Source organism: Oncorhynchus masou, chromosome 6 (genome assembly GCF_036934945.1).
Source record: "Oncorhynchus masou masou isolate Uvic2021 chromosome 6, UVic_Omas_1.1, whole genome shotgun sequence".
Classification (NCBI taxonomy): Eukaryota; Metazoa; Chordata; class Actinopteri; order Salmoniformes; family Salmonidae; genus Oncorhynchus; species Oncorhynchus masou.
In genome coordinates this window covers 57,071,994-57,090,908 of record NC_088217.1, presented here as the reverse complement: position 1 = coordinate 57,090,908, position 18,915 = coordinate 57,071,994, and the positions used below count along the sequence as shown (strand labels likewise).

At 42.2% G+C, this 18,915-nt stretch overlaps 1 protein-coding gene across 2 annotated transcripts in view; it reads left to right on the top strand.

Annotated features, from left to right (window-relative positions):
* The window catches only part of LOC135542332 (dynactin subunit 2-like), a 37,933-nt gene extending 19,367 nt beyond the window's left edge, over nucleotides 1-18,566 (top strand). The window contains exons 3-13 of one of the 2 annotated variants that reach the window (XM_064969218.1): nucleotides 1,804-1,900; nucleotides 3,769-3,830; nucleotides 4,046-4,144; nucleotides 4,344-4,504; nucleotides 4,965-5,115; nucleotides 5,333-5,437; nucleotides 5,727-5,804; nucleotides 6,003-6,074; nucleotides 6,388-6,490; nucleotides 7,855-7,946; nucleotides 16,640-16,899. In XM_064969218.1, coding sequence (XP_064825290.1) covers nucleotides 1,804-1,900; nucleotides 3,769-3,830; nucleotides 4,046-4,144; nucleotides 4,344-4,504; nucleotides 4,965-5,115; nucleotides 5,333-5,437; nucleotides 5,727-5,804; nucleotides 6,003-6,074; nucleotides 6,388-6,490; nucleotides 7,855-7,946; nucleotides 16,640-16,726 — 1,107 coding nt within the window. In that variant the 3' untranslated portion in view covers nucleotides 16,727-16,899. Of the gene's footprint in view, nucleotides 1-1,803; nucleotides 1,901-3,768; nucleotides 3,831-4,045; nucleotides 4,145-4,343; nucleotides 4,505-4,964; nucleotides 5,116-5,332; nucleotides 5,438-5,726; nucleotides 5,805-6,002; nucleotides 6,075-6,387; nucleotides 6,491-7,854; nucleotides 7,947-16,639 lie in introns of both variants that reach the window. The other variant, XM_064969217.1, reaches the window with a different exon arrangement.
* The last annotated feature ends 349 nt before the right edge of the window (nucleotides 18,567-18,915 follow it).

Below are 18,915 nucleotides of genomic sequence, written 5' to 3'. Positions count from 1 at the left end.
TCCCGCTAGAGGGATCAAATTCGACAACATCCGGTGAAATCAGAGTGAGCCAAATTCAAAATACAAAATCGTAATATTAAACATTCTTGAAAATGCAGGTGTCTTACATAATTTAAAAGCTTAACTTCTTGTTAATCCAGCCGCTTTGTCAGATTTCAAAAAGGCTTTACGGCGAAAGCATACCACTCGATTATCTGAGGACTGCGCCCCACACACAAGCATTAGAAACATTTTCCAAACCAGCACAGGTGACACAAAAGTCAGAAATAGCGATAAAATAAATCCCTTACCTTTGAAGATCTTCCTCTGTTTGCAATCCCAAGGGTCCCAGCTACACATCAAATGGCCGTTTTGTTCGATAAAGTCCATCTTTATGTCCCACAAAAGTCTGTTTAGTTGGCGCGCTTGATTCAGTAATACACCGGTTTCCCTCGTTCAAAATGCACACAAAGGAATCCCAAAAGTTACCATTAAACTTTGTCCAAACAAGTCAAACAATGTTTCTAATCAATCCTCAGTTACCCTAATATGTAAATAAACACTCAAATTTAAGACTGAGAATAGTATGTTCATTAACGGAGATAAATAACGAAGTGAGCACCCTCATCCACACGCGCTATAATCCTACAGCCAAAATGGGAGCCACCTAGAAAAACTTGAAAATCAAGCTAATTTTTCAAAAAACAAGCCTGAAACTCATTCTAAGGACTGTTGACATCTAGTGGAAGCCCTAGGAACTGCAGTCTGGGAGGTATTCCTTTGATTTCCCCAATAACAAGGATTTGAATGGGCAGACACCAAAAAAATAAAAAATAATTCTGGCTTCTCCTCGGGTTTTTGCCTGCTATATCAGTTATGTTATACTCGCAGACATTACAGTTTTAGAAACTTCAGAGTGTTTTCTATCCAATTATATGCATATCCTAGCTTCTGGGCCTGAGTAACAAGGAAGTTTACTTTGGACACGTCAGTTATCCGAATTTCTCAAAACTGCCCCCGGCCCTCAAGAGGTTAAAGATAGCTGATTGTGGACCCAGTTGAAACCATACATGCCATACCTTCATAACTTTGTGTTCAGGATTAAATTGTTTCTCTTTTCCTGATCAAATCATAAATCAGCCATTTCGGTTTTCCTTCCTGGAGAATAGACTGGTTTCTCCAACTGTGTGTGTGTGTGTGTGTGTGTGTGTGTGTGTGTGTGTGTGTGTGTGTGTGTGTGTGTGTGTGTGTGTGAGATGGAGCTGTCGTTGATTGGCATCTCACTGGGGTCCTCTTTCAAACAGTGTGAATAAACTCTTCATTGAGCTGTATCTTTGACTGGTTTAATGTATTGACTGTTAAAGACTACAGATGACAATTCGTTTTATGGCTAGAATCTGGTCCATGAGCCCTGTAAAATAAATAAATTCTGGAGGCTGGATGTACACATCTAATGGTTCTGGTTGTACAGATGCATAGGACTAGTTCCCAGATCATATTTAAAGACAGATGTGACAGATGGCCCATGGTTAGAACACTAACAACAGAAATCCCCATCAATCTATCAATCAACTGGGAATCAATCCTGAAGAATAATTTTGCCCTAGATCCACTCGCATACTTCTCTATTCCCAAACCATGTGTAGATATGCGACTTTGTCGAGATTGGCTGGTAAGATCTCTGAGTGGATTGGAGATGAGAAAGTGAAGAATATGGCTGCATCCCAATAGTATAAAGAGAGCTGAGATACAGCCTGTGTCTGTTGCGTATTCCTGTGGTGTATCTGACATTACGTTCTCTCTGGGTGCCTCCCTCCATAACAGGAAGAGCTGGGCAGTGACAATGTGGAGAGGATCGTGGTCAACCCTAATGCAGCTTACGACAAGTTCAAGGACAAACGCGTCAGTACTAAAGGAATCGGTCAGTCTACAACATCCAACAGCTGGATGTCCAGGCATGATATACAGCGCATTCAGACCCCTTGACTTTTTCCACATTTTAAGTTACAGCCTTATTCTAAAATGCATTACATTTGTTTTTGTTCATCTTCAATCTACACACAATACCCCATAATGACAAAGTGAAAAGTTGTTTTAATTTTTTTTTTTTTGCATAAACAAGTAACCGTTACCTTATTTACATAAGTATTCAGACCTTTTGCTATGAGACTCGAAATTGAGCTCCGGTGCATCCTGTTTCCATTGATCATCCTTAAAGTTTCTATAACTTTACCTGCGGTAAATTAAATTGATTGGAAAGGTACACACCTGTCTAAATAAGGTCCCACAGTTGACGGTGCATAGCAGAGCAAACTCCAAGCCATGAGGTCGAAGGATTTGTCCGTAGAGCTCAGACACAGGATTGTGTCCAGGCACAGATCTAGAGAGGGTACCAAAAAATGTCTGCAGCATTGAAGGTCCCCAAGAACACAGTGGTCATCATTCATCAATGGAAAAAGTATGGAACCACCAAGACTTTTCGTTGAGCTGGCCACACGGCCAAAATAACAATAGAGGGAGAAGGGCCTTGGTCAGGGAAGTGACCAAGAACCCAATGGTCACTCTGACAGAGCTCCAGAGTTCCTCTGTGGAGATGGGAGAACCTTCTAGAAGGACAACCATCTCTGCAGCACTCCACCAATCAGGCCTTTATGGTAGAATGGCCAGACAGAAGCCAATCCTCAGTAAAAGGCACATGACAGCCCACTTGAAGTTTGCCAAAAAGCACCTAAAGGACTCTGACCATGTGAAGCAGTATTTTTTTTTTGGTCTGATGAAATCAAGATTTAATTATTTTTGGCCTGAATGGCAAGCGTTTTATCTGGAGGAAACCTGGCACCAATCCCTACGGTGAAACATGGTGGTGGCAGCATCATGCTGTGGGGATGTTTTTCAGCAGCAGGGACTGGGAGAATAGTCAGGATCAAGGGAAAGATGAACGGAGCAAAGTACATAAAGATCCTTGAAAACCTGTTCCAGAGCGCTCAGGACCTCAGACAGGATCGAAGGTTCACCTTCAAACAGGACAACGACCCTAAGCACTCAGCCAAGACAACGCAGGAGTGGCTTCGGGACAAGTCCTTGAGTGGCCCAGCCAGAGCCCGGACATGAACCCAATCGAACATCTCTAGAGAGACCTGAAAATAGCTGTGCAGCGACGCTCCCCATCCAACCTCAGAGGTTGAGAGGATCTGCAGAGAAGAATGGGAGAAACTCCCCAAATACAGGTGTGCCAAGCTTGTAGCATCATACCCAAGAAGACTCTAGGCTGTAATCGTTGCCAAAGGTACTTCAACAAAGTGATGCGTAAAGGGTCTGAATTCTTATGTAAATGTGATAATTCAGTTTTTTAATACATTTTCAAAAATGTCTACATCTCTTTTTGCTCTGTCATTATGGGGTATGGTGTGTTGATTGAGGATTTGATTTTTTTCCCATTTTAGAATAAGGCTGTAACTTAAACAACATATGGAAAATCAAGGGGTCTGAATACTTTCCGAATGCACTGTAGGGGCAGTAGTTTTCCCCTCACCACACGACCTGACCTGGAAGAGCTTTTCCTGCATATTGTATCTTATTATTGTTATTGTTATTGTTATTATTATTATTATAATTATTATAATATAGTCTATATGCAGAGCAGTTAACCTCAGTTACATGATCAGGAAGACTCATTGCTCGCCTAACAGGGTCAGGGCAAACGTCTGGGCCCTAGACATCAGGCATTTCATGAATTGGTCACAAATCACCTAATATTCTGCTTTCTCCTGTAATAAATGTCTCTTCCAGACTTCTCAGACTGTATCAGTAAGAACAAAAGAGTGGGCTATGAGTCTGGAGAATATGAGATTGTGAGTAGACTCTGGGCCTACATTATTGAATTTCATATTGATCATCTTCGTTATATAAATATAAATAACACTTGAATTTCAGTGAAATCAATGGCAAGACCTTTTTCCATTCTAATCGTGTGTGTTATTTGCTGTCTGTTCAAGTGCTTCACTGTTTTAACTGGTTTTCCTCTCCCTCTCTTTTTTCACTTAATCCCCCTTTTCTCCCTGTCTAGTTGGCGGAGGGCTGTGGGGTGAAGGAAACCCCCCAGCAGAAGTACCAGCGGCTGGTCAATGAGATCCAGGAGCTCAGTCATGAGGTGGAAACCATCCAGGTAGGGCACAGACACAGTTCCAAAGAAACCTGTTTGCTTCCTAGCCCTTACACCCTACCCCCTAGGCCTAGACTATCCAGGTCAGACAGGAAAATCAGGAATCCCTTAAACCATCCTTTATGTACTGTATACACCATTTGACCTAGACCTACCCCAAATCAGTGGTTGCCCTTTTCACATCTGTCTCGCTGTCCCCCAGGCGACCACGAAGTATAGCAGTGCAGAGGAGCATCTGACCCCAGTAGTCCTAGCTCAGCAAGCTGCCCAGCTCAAACAGCAGCTGGTCTCTGCCCACCTGGACACTCTGCTGGGACCACAGGCACATATCAACCTAGCTGACCCAGACAGAGCACTGGCCAAGTAAGTAAGTAAGGGAGGGGAAGGGACTCCCTTCTGGGTCCCAGAAGAGCTTGCCAAGTGAGAGGACAGGGAGGGAAGTAGGAAGGGATTAAAAATGGTAGCAAATGCAATTTAGTCTCAAATGGTTACATACAGTAGTTGTCAGAAAGGGAGGCGATATTACTTTGTCTTAGCAGTCGCTGCTCTTATTAAAGACTTAAAAGGTGTCCGGAAGCCTAGCGGTTAAGAGCGTTGGGCCAGTTACCGAACGGTTGCTGTTTTGAATCCCTGAGCCGACTAGGTGAAAAATCTGATGTGCCCTTGAACAAGGTACTTAAACCATAATTGCTCCTTTAAGTCACTGCATAGGAGCATCTGCTAAGTGTAAAAGACTGTCTTCTTATCCCCCTTATGTTTTTTCCTTACCTTCCCTCTCCCTTCTCCACCCTTTTGTTCTCTATTTGTTTCTCTCCACCCCCAGGCGTCTGCTAACCCTTCTGGAGGCAACGAGGAGCAGTAGGAGGAGTACGGTGGAGGGGAAGGCCTCAGCAGCATCTAAAGCTCCCGATGGTGTGGTGCTCTATGAGCTGCACAGCCGGCCAGAGCAGGAGAAGTTCACAGACGCTGCCAAGGTAAGGGACCCCGGGGCCATGGCTGTGTGTCTGCCAAATGGTCACCAGTTGCTGTGCATGCGCATGTGAGTGAAGAGAGCTCAATGAGTGTTAGCTTTTGTGTCTGTTGTGCTAGATGGGTTGGTGATGTAATGTTAGGTGTGTGAGGTCTGTTGACTAAATTATTTGTCTTTGTTACATGATTTAGTAGTTAATTCTCCATCTCTCCTGTGTGTAGATGGCAGAGCTGGAGAAGCGGCTTGCAGAGCTGGAGACTGCTGTGGGCTCTGGATCAGACAAACAGGGTCCTCTGAGTGCTGGGGTGCAGGGAGGCAGTCTCATGGTGAGTCACTTCTGCACTCTTTTTTTCAGTACTGAACTCCACCCATATCGTCAATCACTGTTAACCCTTTGACTGATAGAATGTCTCAATCTGTGTCATCAATCACTGTTTGGTACTGAGGCAGAATTACTAAATATTATTAAGTTCAACCTACATAACCACAACTTCACTTCGTGGTCATGATTGGAAGCCAATGAATCCCTGTTAACCTTGTGACTCTCTCCCTCTCCCCCCCTTTCCATCTCCCTCTTTCTATTCTCCATGCTGTCTCTTCCCCCCCGCCCCCCAGGACACCATGGAGCTGCTGCAGGCGCGGGTCAGTGCTCTGGACTCAGCCACTCTGGACCAGATAGAGGCCAGACTGCAGGTTAACACATTTTTACCATTGCAGAGGCAAATACAAAACGGATCAGTGTCTGGGGCAACTTCAGCCTACTCCACACTGTGTCTTACCGCTTCTAGTTGTCAGAAGGCCTGGAGGGACCTTGACAACTAACACCATTTGTTGTCGTACTGCAATACGACACTTATGTACATGTGATGATTTTGTGTTGTCTATGTATAGAGTGTCCTTGGGAAGATTAATGAGATTGCAAAGCACAAGGCAGCCATCGAAGATGCTGATACACAAAACAAGGTCAGTAACTACCTGGTTTTTATGTCAACTTTTAAAATGTGGACTTTATACCGCATCTTAGGACTATTTCACACAACATTTTTAAAGTAATTGTGGGCTGACCAGGAAAAACTATTGGCACAAACTATGCCCTATTGATCAAACCCTGACAATCCACTACTAACCATATAATTATTCCGACTGCATTTTACAGCAACTCGTTCTGCTGTCAGTCAATATTGTTCACACCCGACCTTATCATTATTTGGTCTGCAACTTGTTCCATTAACTATTTTATTTACATTATTCCAATAACTGTTATGTTGTCTGTCAGGTGTCTCAGCTGTATGACGTGGTGAAGAAGTGGGACGCCATGGCAACCTCTCTGCCTCAGGTGGTGCAGAGGCTCATGGCTGTCAAAGAGTTGCATGAAGAAGGTAATAACTAGGGCTGGTTCAATTACTGTGTAACTGACGGTTATGGATAAGGACATGAAAATAAAATAACAGTTAAAAAATACGGGGTTGGGGGAACAAACAGGTGACGGAAGCCGGACATTTGTGCGGTTGAGTCGGTTTCTGAGGTAACATGGACTCTTAACAACGTGATGAAACTTTGTTGCTCCTTGCTGAAATAAGCAACAAATAAAATAAAGCTTTATTTATACAGCACATTTCAGACATGGAATGCAACACAATGTGCTTTACAGGAAAAAACTAACAATGAAAATAAAAGCTGAAATAATTTACTACACAACAGGATAAAAAAACAAAAGAATGACAAACTGAACAACTAAAAAGCTCCTGAAGGAAAAGCAAAGCTAAAGATGTTTTTTAAGATCTCTTTTAAATATGTCCACAGTTTTGCCCCCCCCTCCCCTCCCCTCATGTTTTCTGGCAAGCTATTCTATATATATTTCACCTTTATTTAACCAGGTAGGCCAATTGAGAACAAGTTCTCATTTACAACTGCAACCTGGCCAAGCAGTGCAACACAAACAACACAGGCTGCCTGTCCAATGCGTCTTGGTCCTGGGATAGTTAAAGGCCAGTTCCAGAGTACCTAAGGGACCTACTGGTTTGACTGGTAGACTCATTTGTACACTCGCAATGGCTGCCTAGTATTGACATTTCCATGTAATATAGAAGAAGTTCATTCAAATGATAACTGATGTGGCACGTGGAATGTACTGTATTTATTTATAATTTTTTGTTATGTCAGTTGAATCTCCAAATCACTTCACATATTGATAGGTACACTTCCTGCTTTGCTCCTCTGGGGACACTCGCAATGGCTGTCAGTCCACCCATTATGCAATCATTGACTTGAATTGAGACACCCTTTCTGTTTCTATGGCAGCACATGCAGTCAGGAGCACATGCTGTAAAAAAATGTTTTGCTATTCCAAAGGTTATTACGGAGACCATGGTCATTTGGCTGGCCAATTACGATCATCCAAAAAGCCATGACTGTAACAACCCTAGTAATAACCTGACAATCTCACCTGTTGTCCATACTTTTGGCAAACAAATTGTTATTTGAGTTGTACTGGATTCGGCTAGAATTTTGCTCTTTTGGGACTTGGCTTGACTCGCTGGCTGTGATTTACACAGGCAGCCCAAATCTGATATTTATTATCTGATATTTATTATCTGACAATTATTGGCAAAAGATCTGATTGGTCAAAATATCAGAATTGGGCTGCCTGTGTAAATGAAGCTATAGTAATGCAGATTGCTTAACTCTGATGGACAGTGTCTGTCTGTGATGACCTGACTCATCAGTCTTAGTCTATCTATAGCCATGCAGTTTGGTCAGCTGCTGACCCACCTGGACACCACCCAGCAGATGATCAACAACTCTCTGAAGGACAACGGAACACTGCTCTCACAGGTAGGAAACACTACATCACTCACCACTTTCACACTGCAGTGGGACACATTTGACCCTGCTCTCACAGGTTGGTAGGACTGCTGCAGGGACTGATGTGACCTTTACACGACTGAGCTCTTGTACCTTTCACACTGTATTGAGCTGAACTGTACTGCACTTGTCTGTTTACCCATCCATCATAGTTGCTGGAACTGTGCTGAAAAGGAGAATGTGAAATGATGGTGTGGAAAGGGTAATAAAGTTATCTCGTCTACCCGGGACAAACATGTCCATGTACTTGATCCCCATGGTGTCACCTGTACATCGTGCATTGTCTTTTTGTTGACAAAAGGTCTTACTCTTGTGTAGCTAGACAGCCTGTCCATTCAATACATTAAACCAAATAAATGCACTTAACTCAAAATCATTGTTTATGAATTACCATAGACGTATGTAATGATTTTGCAAGAAATAGAAGTCTTTTTATGTACAGTGCTTTCACATCCCTTGACTTTTTCCACATCTTGTTGTTTTATAGCCTAAATTTTAAAATGGATTTAAATTGAGCTTTTGTGTCACTGGCCTACACATATTTTTACAAATGTAATAAAAAGCTGAAATGTCTCATCTAGGTATTCAACCCCTTTTATTATGGCAGGCCTAAATAAGTTCAGGACAAAATTTGCTTATCAAGTCACATAGGTTGCATGGACTCACTGTGTGCAACAATAGTGTTTAACATGATTTTTAAATGACTACCCCATCTCTGTACCCCACACATCTCTAAGGTCCCTCAGTCGAGCAGTGAATTTCACACACAGATTCGACAACAAACACCAGGGAGATTTTTAAATGGTGCGCAAAGAAGGGAACCTGTTATTTGTTTACAGTGCATTCGGAAAGTATTCAGACCATTTTGTTAAGTTACAGCCATATTCTGAAATAGATTAAATGTCCCCCCACACATATCTACATACAATACCCCATATTCACAAAGCAAAAACAGGGTTTTATATATTTTTGCAAATTTGTAAACAACGGAAATATCACATTTACATGAGTATTCAGACGCTTTACTCACTACTTTGATGAAGCACCTTTGGCAGCGATTACAGCCTCAAGTCTTCTTGGGTATGACGCTACAAGCTTGGCACACCTGTATTTGGAGAGTTTCTCCCATTCTTCTCTGCAGATCCTCTCAACCTCTGTGAGGTTGGCTGGGAAGTGTCACTGCACAGCTATTTTCAGTTCTCTCTAGAGATGTTCGATTGGGTCCGGGCTCTGGCTGGGCCACTCAAGTACATACAGAGACTTGTCCCGAAGCCACTCCTGCGTTGTCTTGGCTGAGTGCTTAGGGTCGTTGTCCTGTTTGAAGGTGAACCTTCGATCCTGTCTGAGGTCCTGAGCGCTCTGGAACAGGTTTTCAAGGATCTTTATGTACTTTGCTCCGTTCATCTTTCTCTTGAGCCTGACTAGTCTCCCAGTCCCCGCTGCTGAAGAACATCCCCACAGCATGATGCTGCCACCACCATGTTTCACCATAGGGATGGTGCCAGGTTTCCTCCAGATAAGACTCTTGGCATTCATGCCAAAAATAATTCAATTTTGGTTTCATCAGACCAAAGAATATTACTTCACATTGCCAGCAGCATACCACCCTGCATACCACTGTTGGCTTTCTTCTGAAGTTAAGCAGGGTTGGTCCTGGTCAGTCCCTGAATGGGAGACCAGAAGCTGCTGGAAGTGGTGTTGGAGGGCTAGTAGGAGGCACTCTTTCCTCTGGTCTAAAGAAAAATATCCCAATGCCCCAGGGCAGTGATTGGGGACACTGCCCTGTGTAGGGTGTTGTCTTTCGGATGGGATGTTAAATGGGTGTCCTGACTTTCTGAGGTCATTAAAGATCCCATGGCACTTATCGTAGGGGTGTTAACCCCGGTGTCCTGGCTAAATTCCCAATCTGGCCCTCAAACCATCACGGTCACCTAATAATCCCCAGTATACAATTGGCTCATTCATCCCCCCCTCCTCTCCCCTGTAAATATTCCCCAGGTTGTTGCTGCAAATGAGAATGTGTTCTCAGTCAACTTACCTGGTAAAATAACAGATAAATAAATAACATGGTCAGAGTCCTTTAGGTTCCTTTTGGCAAACTTCAAGTGGGCTATCACGTGCCTTTTACTGAGGAGTGGCTTCTGTCTGGCCATTCTACCATAAAGGCCTGATTGGTGGAGTGCTGCAGAGATGGTTGTCCTTCAAGAAGATTCTCCCATCTCCACAGAGGAACTCTGGAGCTCTGTCAGAGTGACCATTGGGTTCTTGGTCACTTCCATGACCAAGGCCCTTCTCCTTCTATTGTTATTTTGGCCGTGTGGCCAGCTCAACGAAAAGTCTTGGTGGTTCCAAACTTTTTCCATTGAAGAATGATGGCCACTGTGTTCTTGGGGACCTTCAATGCTGCAGTACCCTTCCCAGATCTGTGCCTGGACACAATCCTGTCTCTGAGCTCTATGGACAATTCCTTCGACCTCATGGCTTGGAGTTTGCTCTGCTATGCACCGTCAACTGTGGGACCTTATTTAGACAGGTGTGTACCTTTCCAATCATGTCCAATCAATTGAATTAAAGTTATAGAAACATCAAGGATGATCAATGGAAACAGGATGCACCAGAGCTCAATTTTGAGTCTCATAGCAAAGGGTCTGAATACCTATGTAAATAAGTTAACCGTTATTTGTTTATGCAAAAAAAAATATTTAAAACTGTTTTCGCTTTGTCATTATGGGGTATTGTTTGTAGATTGAAGATGAACAAAAACAAATGTAATGCATTTTAGAATAAGGCCTTAACTTAAAATGTGGAAAAAGTCAAGGGGTCTGAATACTCTCCCCGAATGCGCTGTATATCATGCCTTACTTGTCCCGAAGCCACTACTGTGTTGTCTTGGCTGTGTGCTTAGGGTCGTAAGTCCTTTCCGAAGGTGAAACTTCGATCCAGTCTGCGGTCCTGAGTGCTCTGGAACAGGTTTTCAAGGATCTTTCTGTACTTTGCTCCGTTCATCTTTCCCTTGATTCTGACTAGTCTCCCAGTCCTTGCTGCTGAAAAACATCCCCACAGTATGGTGCCAGGTTTCCTCGACATGATTCTTGGCATTCAGGCCAAAGAGTTCAGCAGGCTGTCATGTGCCTTTTACTAAGGTTTCAGTCTGTCCACTGTACCATAAAGACCTGATTGATGGAGTGCTGCAGAGAGGGTTGTCCTTCTGGAAAGTTCATCCATCTGCACAGAGTAACTCTGGCTCTCTGTCAGTGACCATCGGGTTCTTTGTCACCTCCCTGACCAAGGCCCTTCTCCCCCGATTGCTCAATTTAGCTGAGTGGCCAACTCTAGGAAGAGTCTTGGTGGTTCCAAACTTATTCCATTTAAGAATGATGTAGGCCACTGTGTTGTTGGGGACCTTCAATGCTGCAGACATTTTTTGGCACCCTTCCCCAGATTTGTGCCTCGACTCAATGCTGTCTCGGAACTCTACTGAAAATTCATTCGACATCATGGTTTGGATTTTGCTCTGACATGCACTATCAACTGTGGGACCTTATATAGACAGGTGTGTGCCTTTCCAAATCATGTCCATACAATCCACCACAGGTGGACTCCAAGTTGTAGAAACATCTCAAGGATGATCAATTGAACCAGGATGCACCTGAACTCAATTTGAAGTCTCATCGCAAAGGGTCTGAATAAGTATGTAAATAAGGTATTTCGGTTTGATTTAAAATACATTTGCATTTTTTTTTTATTCACCTCGTCATTATGGGGTATTGTGTGTAGATTGAGTTCTTTAATTTTAGAATTTGGCTGTAACGTCACCATGTGGAAAAAGGGAAGGGGTCTGAATACTTTTTGAATGCCCTGTATGTCAGGGACCATGTAGGGTAGCCTAGTGGTTAGAGCGTTGGACTAGAAACCGGAAGGTTGCGAGTTCAAACCCTCGAGCTGACAAGGTACAAATCTGTCGTTCTGCCCCTGAACAGGCAGGTAACCCACTGTTCCTAGGCCGTCATTGAAAATAAGAATGTGTTCTTAACTGACTTGCCTGGTTAAATAAAGGTAAAATTACAACAACAAAAAACATTATATTCCACCAGATTTAGCTAGACAGCTAATTTTAATCTGTCCCTGGGTAGAAAACAATCAACATCATTACAATGCTATTTAAAATGTGGGTGGTTGGGTGAGTGGATGGATAAATATACAGTAGTACATGTAAAAAGTTTGGACACCTACTCAGGGTTTTTCTTTTTTACTATTTTCTACATTGTAGAATAATAGTGAAAATGTCAAAACTATGATTGGTTGGTTTCTTGGTTTGTCAAATGATTTCCTCGCCTGGTTCACCAACGACTTCTCTGATAGAGTTCAGTGTATCAAATCAGAGGGCCTGTTGTCTGGGCCTCTGGCAGTCTCTATGGGGGTGCCACAGGGTTCAATTCTTAGACCGACTCTCTTCTCTGTATACATCAATGATGTCGCTCTTGCGGCTGGTGAGTCTCTGATCCACCTCTACGCAGACAACACCATTCTGTATACTTCTGGCCCTACTTTGGACACTGTGTTAACAACCCTCCAGGCGAGCTTCAATGACATACAACTCCTTCCGTGGCCTCCAATTGCTCTTAAATACAAGTAAAACTAAATGCATCTTCAACCGATCGCTGCCTGCACCTGCCCGTCCAACATCACTACTCTGGACGGCTCTGACTTAGAATATGTGGACAACTACAAATACCTAGGTGTCTCGTTAGACTGTAAACTCTCCTTCCAGACTCACATCAAACATCTCCAATCCAAAGTTAAATCAAGAATTGGCTTCCTATTTCACAATAAAGCATCCTTCACTCATGCTGCCAAACATACCCTTGTAAAACTACAAAATAGCCTCCAATGCCCTACTCAATAAATTGGATGCAGTCTATCACAGTGCCATCCGTTTTGTCACCAAAGCCCCATATACTACCTACCACCGCGACCTGTATGCTCTCGTTGGCTGGCCCTCGCTTCATACTCATACTGCCAAATCCACTGGCTCCAGGTCATCTACAAGACCCTGCTAGGTAAAGTTCCCCCTTATCTCAGCTCGCTGGTCACCATAGCTGCACCCACCTGTAGCACGCGCTCCAGCAGGTATATCTCTCTGGTCAACCCCAAAACCAATTCTTTCTTTGGCCGCCTCTCCTTCCAGTTCTCTGCTGCCAATGACTGGAACGAACTACAAAAATCTCTGAAACTGGAAACACTTCTCTCCCTCTCCAACTTTAAGCACCAGCTGTCAGAGCAGCTCACAGATTACTGTACCTGTACATAGCCCGTCTATAATTTAGCCCAAACTACCTCTCCCCCTACTGTAATTATTTATTTTGCTCCTTTGCACCCCATTATTTCTATCTCTACCTTGCACATTCTTCCACTGCAAATCTACCATTCCAGTGTTTTACTTGCTATATTGTATTTACTTTGCCACCATGGCCTTTTTTTGCCTTTATACCTCCCTTATCTCACCTCATTTGCTCACATTGTATATAGACTTATTTTTCTACTGTGTTATTGACTGTATGCTTGTTTTACTCCATGTGTAACTGTGTTGTTATGTGTCGAACTACTTTATCTTGCCAGGTTGCAATTGTAAATGAGAACTTGTTCTCAACTTGCCTACCTGGTTAAAGTTGGGAAAAAATGAAATAACACATGGAATCATTTAGAAACCAAAAGAATGTTATATATATTTTAGATTCTTCAAAGTAGCCACCGTTTGCCTTGATGATGACAGCTTTGCATTCTCTCAACCAGTTTCATGAGGTAGTCACCTGGAATGCTTTTCCAACCGTCTTGAAGGAGTTCCCACATATGCTGAGCACTTGTTGGCTGCTTTTCCTTCACTCTGTGGTCCCACTCATCCCAAACCATCTCAATTGGGTTGAGGTATGGTGATTGTGGAAGCCAGGTAATCTGATGCAGCATTCATCACTCTCCTTCTTGGTCAAATAACCCTTCCACAGCCTGGAGGTGTGTGTTGGGTCATTGTCCTGTTGAAAAACAAATGATATTCCCAGTAAACACAAACCAGATGGGATGGCGTAACCAGCATGGCTGCCACAGCATTCTGCAGCGATAAGTGTACCTTGAATTCTAAATAAATCTGTCAACAGCAAAGCACCATCGCACCACCTCTGCTTCACAGTGGGAACCACACATGCGGAGATCATCCGTTTACCTACTCTGCGTCTCACAAAGACACGGTGGTTGGAACCCAAAAATCTTAAATTTGGACTCAGACAAAAGGACAGATTTCCACCGGTCTAATGGCCATTGCTCGTGTTTCTTGGCCCAATCAAGTCTTGTCTTTTTAGTAGTGGTTTCTTTGCAGCAATTTGACCATGAAGGCCTGATTCACGCAGTCTCCTCTGAACAGTTGATGCTGAGAGGTGTCTGTTACTTGAACTCTGTGAATAATTTATTTGGGCTGCAATCTGAGGTGCACTTAACTCTAATGAACTTATCCTCTGCAGCAAAGGTAACTCTGGGTCTTCCTTTCCTGTGGCAGTCCTCACGAGAGCTAGTTTCATCATAGGCCTTGATAGTTTTTGTGACTGCACTTGAAGAAACTTTCAAAGTTCTTGACATTTTCCAGATTGACTGACCTTCATGTCTTAAAGTAATGATGCACTGTTGTTTTCTCTTTGCTTATTTGAGCTGGTCTTGCCATAATATGGACTTGGTGTTTTAGGGCTATCTTCTGTATACCTTGTCACAACTGACTGGCTCAAACACATTAAGAAGGACACATTCAACAAATGAACCCTCAAGAAGGTACACCTGTTAATTGAAATGCATTCCAGGTTACTACCCCACGAAGCTGGTTGAGAGAATGCCAAGAATGCAAAGCTGTCATCAAGGCAAAGGGTCGCTGCTTTGAAGAATCTCTAATATAAAATATATTTTGTTTTGTTTCACACTTTTGGTTATTACATGATTCCATATGTGTTATTTCATAGTTTGTCTTCACTAGTATTCTACAATGTAGAAAATAGTAAAAATAGAAACACTGGAATGAGTAGGTGTATCCAAAATTTTGACTGGTACTGTATATGAGTACAAAAATATAACCACAACATGTAAAGTGTTGGTCCCGGGTTTCATCAGCTGAAATAAAAGATCCCAGATTTAAAAAAGCGAGACGCTCTTGTCGTCCTTGTATTATTCTTGCAATATGTAACACACTGCTTAAGAGGTGGTGGGGCAAGGTCATGAGTGATCATAAACAGCAGAGTGGTGTTGGCAAGGCATAATAATCTGTCCAAGCTCAGGTTGTATTGCTTAATGATATTGCAGTGGTAGACGGGTAAAAAAAAGCAGACATTGAATATCCCTTGAGCATGGTGGATTTATTAATTACACTTTGGATGGTGTATCAATACACCCAGTCATTACAAAGATACAGGTGCCTTTCCTAACTCAGCTGCCAGAGTGGAAGGAAACCGCTCAGGGATTTCACCATGAGGCCAATGGTGATTTTAAAACAGTTGGTTTAATGGCTGTGATAGGAGATAAGAGGATGGATCAACAGCATTGTAGTTACTCCACAATGCTAACAAATTACAGAGTGAAAAGAAGGAAATATTCCATAACATGCACCTGTTTGAAATAAGCCACTGCAAAAAAATGTGGCAATGAAGTAAACGTTTTGTCCTGAATACAAAGCGTTATGTTTGGGCAAAATCCAAAACATCACTGAGTACCACACTTCATATTTTCAAGCATGGTGGTGGCTGCATCGTGTTATGGATATGCTTGTCATTGGCAAGTACTAGGGAGTTTTGGGGATAAACAGAATATAGCTAAGTACAGGCAAAATCCTAGAGTAAAATTACCTAAAACACAAGGCCAAATATAAACAGGAGTTGCTTACCAAGACATCGAATGTTCTTGAGTGGCCTAGTTGCAGTTTTGACTTAAATTGACTTGAAAAGCTATGGCAAGACTTTGACAATTTAGAAATGATCAACAACTAACTTGACAGAGCTTTGTAACAACAATGTTTGAATATTTTCTGAAAGCACTATACTTTACCAATATTTACAATGACACCCCTGTTTGTGCATGGCCATTCGGTTACTTAAAACCTCTTTAGTTTGATGGTGCCCAGATATGACTTAAATGTAAATGTTTACAACTTTGACACTCTACCAGCCCCAAAGACATAAGTTAGTATTTGTATAATTCATACAATCTTAGTTAAAATCACTTGTTTTCATAATTTGGCTGCTTGGCTCAGGGTCATTAACACTGTTACAATTGCCCCAAACCCTTGCAACCATGATAAAACCATATGCCTAGCAATAAACAAGTGGTAAATGTAAATGTTTAGCTAAAATAGTGATTAAGTTATGTTTGTTTGAATTCTTTGATGTTTATGCTCAGGACAATAAGAACAATGCAGCCAGTGTAAAAAATTACTTTCACCCATTAAAACATGCAAATAGTGAGATTTGGGTGAAAGCAGGGTGAGAATCTAAAAGGACATGTGCTGAGTGAATTTCATCACTCTAGCATGTTTCTGTTTGGGGAAATTGAAGGTGTTTCAATTGTCCCTTGTCGCTATTGCTGCCGGTCTCCCCTACTGTACATGCATTGACTCTGTTAACATATCCCCCTCCCAGGTGCATACGACCATGAAGGAGAATCTCCTGTCGGTAGAAGAGAACTTTGCTGCCCTGGACCAGAGGATGAAAAAGTTGAACAAATAAATCTGCTTAGTTTGAAAAACTGCTCTTTGGTCGAGTTTGGAAAATGTCGGAGAGGGAGAGATTGGCGTCTTTTCCACTTCTCTCCCTGTCTGTCTTCATCTAATTCCGCTGCCTTTTTTTCTGGAAGCCGGAATGTTTGATCAAGTGGATTATAATAAAAAATGGAGACCAAATGTTCTTGTCTATTCTCCCTTCCCAACCTCTTTTCTTTCCCATTGAAACACGTTATATTTGGTATGCAATGCAATACACCACCCACTATACAGAATCCCATTGAAATGTTTACTTTGGCTGAAATGCATTATTATTATGGAGTGGCTGCGGATCTGACCATTTGGGGATCTTTAGTCCAAAGCTTCTGCACATGTGCGGATCACGTTCCTGCGCAGGTGTATATTCTCCACTTTACGCACAGAACAGGCTACTCAGGCAGATGATGCTACTTTTAATAGTCATATTAAAGCTCAATGTCTGCAAGATCACATAATGATCACAGTATTCTACATAACAGAACCTAATATAATAGCCTAGTTTAACATGACTGTAAAACAGAAACACTATTCAATAGTGAATGATCATTCAAGTTTTACAGGTGAAACATCCATGTGGCATAATTCTGCATTGTAAACATTTGATCTTGATCAGTTTCATGAGTATACGCATTTAGGTGTTCTTGAGTTATACAGTGTTTTGAAGTAGCCTGTTGTTTTGAATGATGCACAGGGAATGAATTTTAGATCAGATGGTGTTAACTGTAGCCTGCCTGTGTATTTTGTCTAGTGGCGCGCGCGGTTGAGTTTTGGCCGTGAGAGAAATGCCATGGTGTTTTTGTTTTACAATAACATTTTACTATGTTTTGGTTCTGTTATGTAGATTACTGTGAATATTATGTGACCTTGCAGACATTGGTCTAAACTTTACTAAACAAGCACCATTCGACCTGAGTAGCCTGTTCTCTACGAGTAAAGTAGAGAATACATGCGTAGATTGTTATATTTTTGATTTAACCTTTAACTAGGCAAGTCGGTTATTTACAATGACGGCCAAACCCTAACGTCGCTGGGCCATATGCCCAGAAGCTTCAGCTATTTTCTTTTCTGACTAAAGATGGCTCCACAGACTCCAACTATATACACACACATCACTTAATATTCACGTTCCCTTCAAAGCTTGATTGCTTTTAGACTGAAATGATTCTCAATGAAAATGGATCCATAACCTTTCAACCTCTTCAACCACACTGTTTAGGTATTTTCAACAACATTCATTCAGCTAAGTCAATTTATTTTCCTGTTTTGGCAGAGCTCTATGTAAAGATATGGCTCTGGTTTGAGAAGTGTTCAGAACAACAACAAAAACAATGGCATGTTTAAGAAAGGACATGTCTACAACTGCACAAAAACTAACCATCGGTTGCATCCCAATTGTCTACTCTTCTCCCAAATGTGCACTTGCACACTTCCCGTCATGGATATAGCAATGGTGGAAACGTCCTCTAGCCAATGCTTACACCAAACCAATGGGGAGGTGTGCAAGTGCACACTGGCAGAAGGGTGGAGAATCGGGATGTGCATTGTCATCCATCTTCCTACTGGTGTAGCAGCAGGAGCACCTACATTACCTGTGTGTGCTGGGGTCTGAAGTCATGAAGTAATGCTTGTAAATACACTTGTGTACTTAATGTTTCATGCTCAGTTGCTTGTAACTATTGTATTATGACAGACTACAATGCCACAGACAAACTAATTTTAATCTACTGTGTCATTGCTTACGATGGACTGTAATTGTACCTGAACCAGTCTGGTGATGGGATATCTGAATAAAACATGCTTTAACTACACTCAATTTTTGAGAGGGAGAGAAACTGCATATTCTACTTCATTATTACTTGCATTGTTTAAATGATGACTTGTACCCTGAAAGACCCATGACAATTAAGTCCTCTGACTTGATGTTTTTGTGTAAAAATACAGAACATTGCTCCTGTGCACAGACTGCATCTGCCAGACTGGGGTAATCTGACCCTAGATCTGTGGTTACCCGCAACTTTTTCTGGAGCGCCCTCGTCTAGTTACAATCTGTTTGTAATGGTGTAAAGTGGCCAGCAGAGAGCAGCATAGACCCTTATAAAAAGCATCACTTGAGTTCATATAGTAGGGCACAGAGTTTGCCTTTGGTAAGGTTTCCAC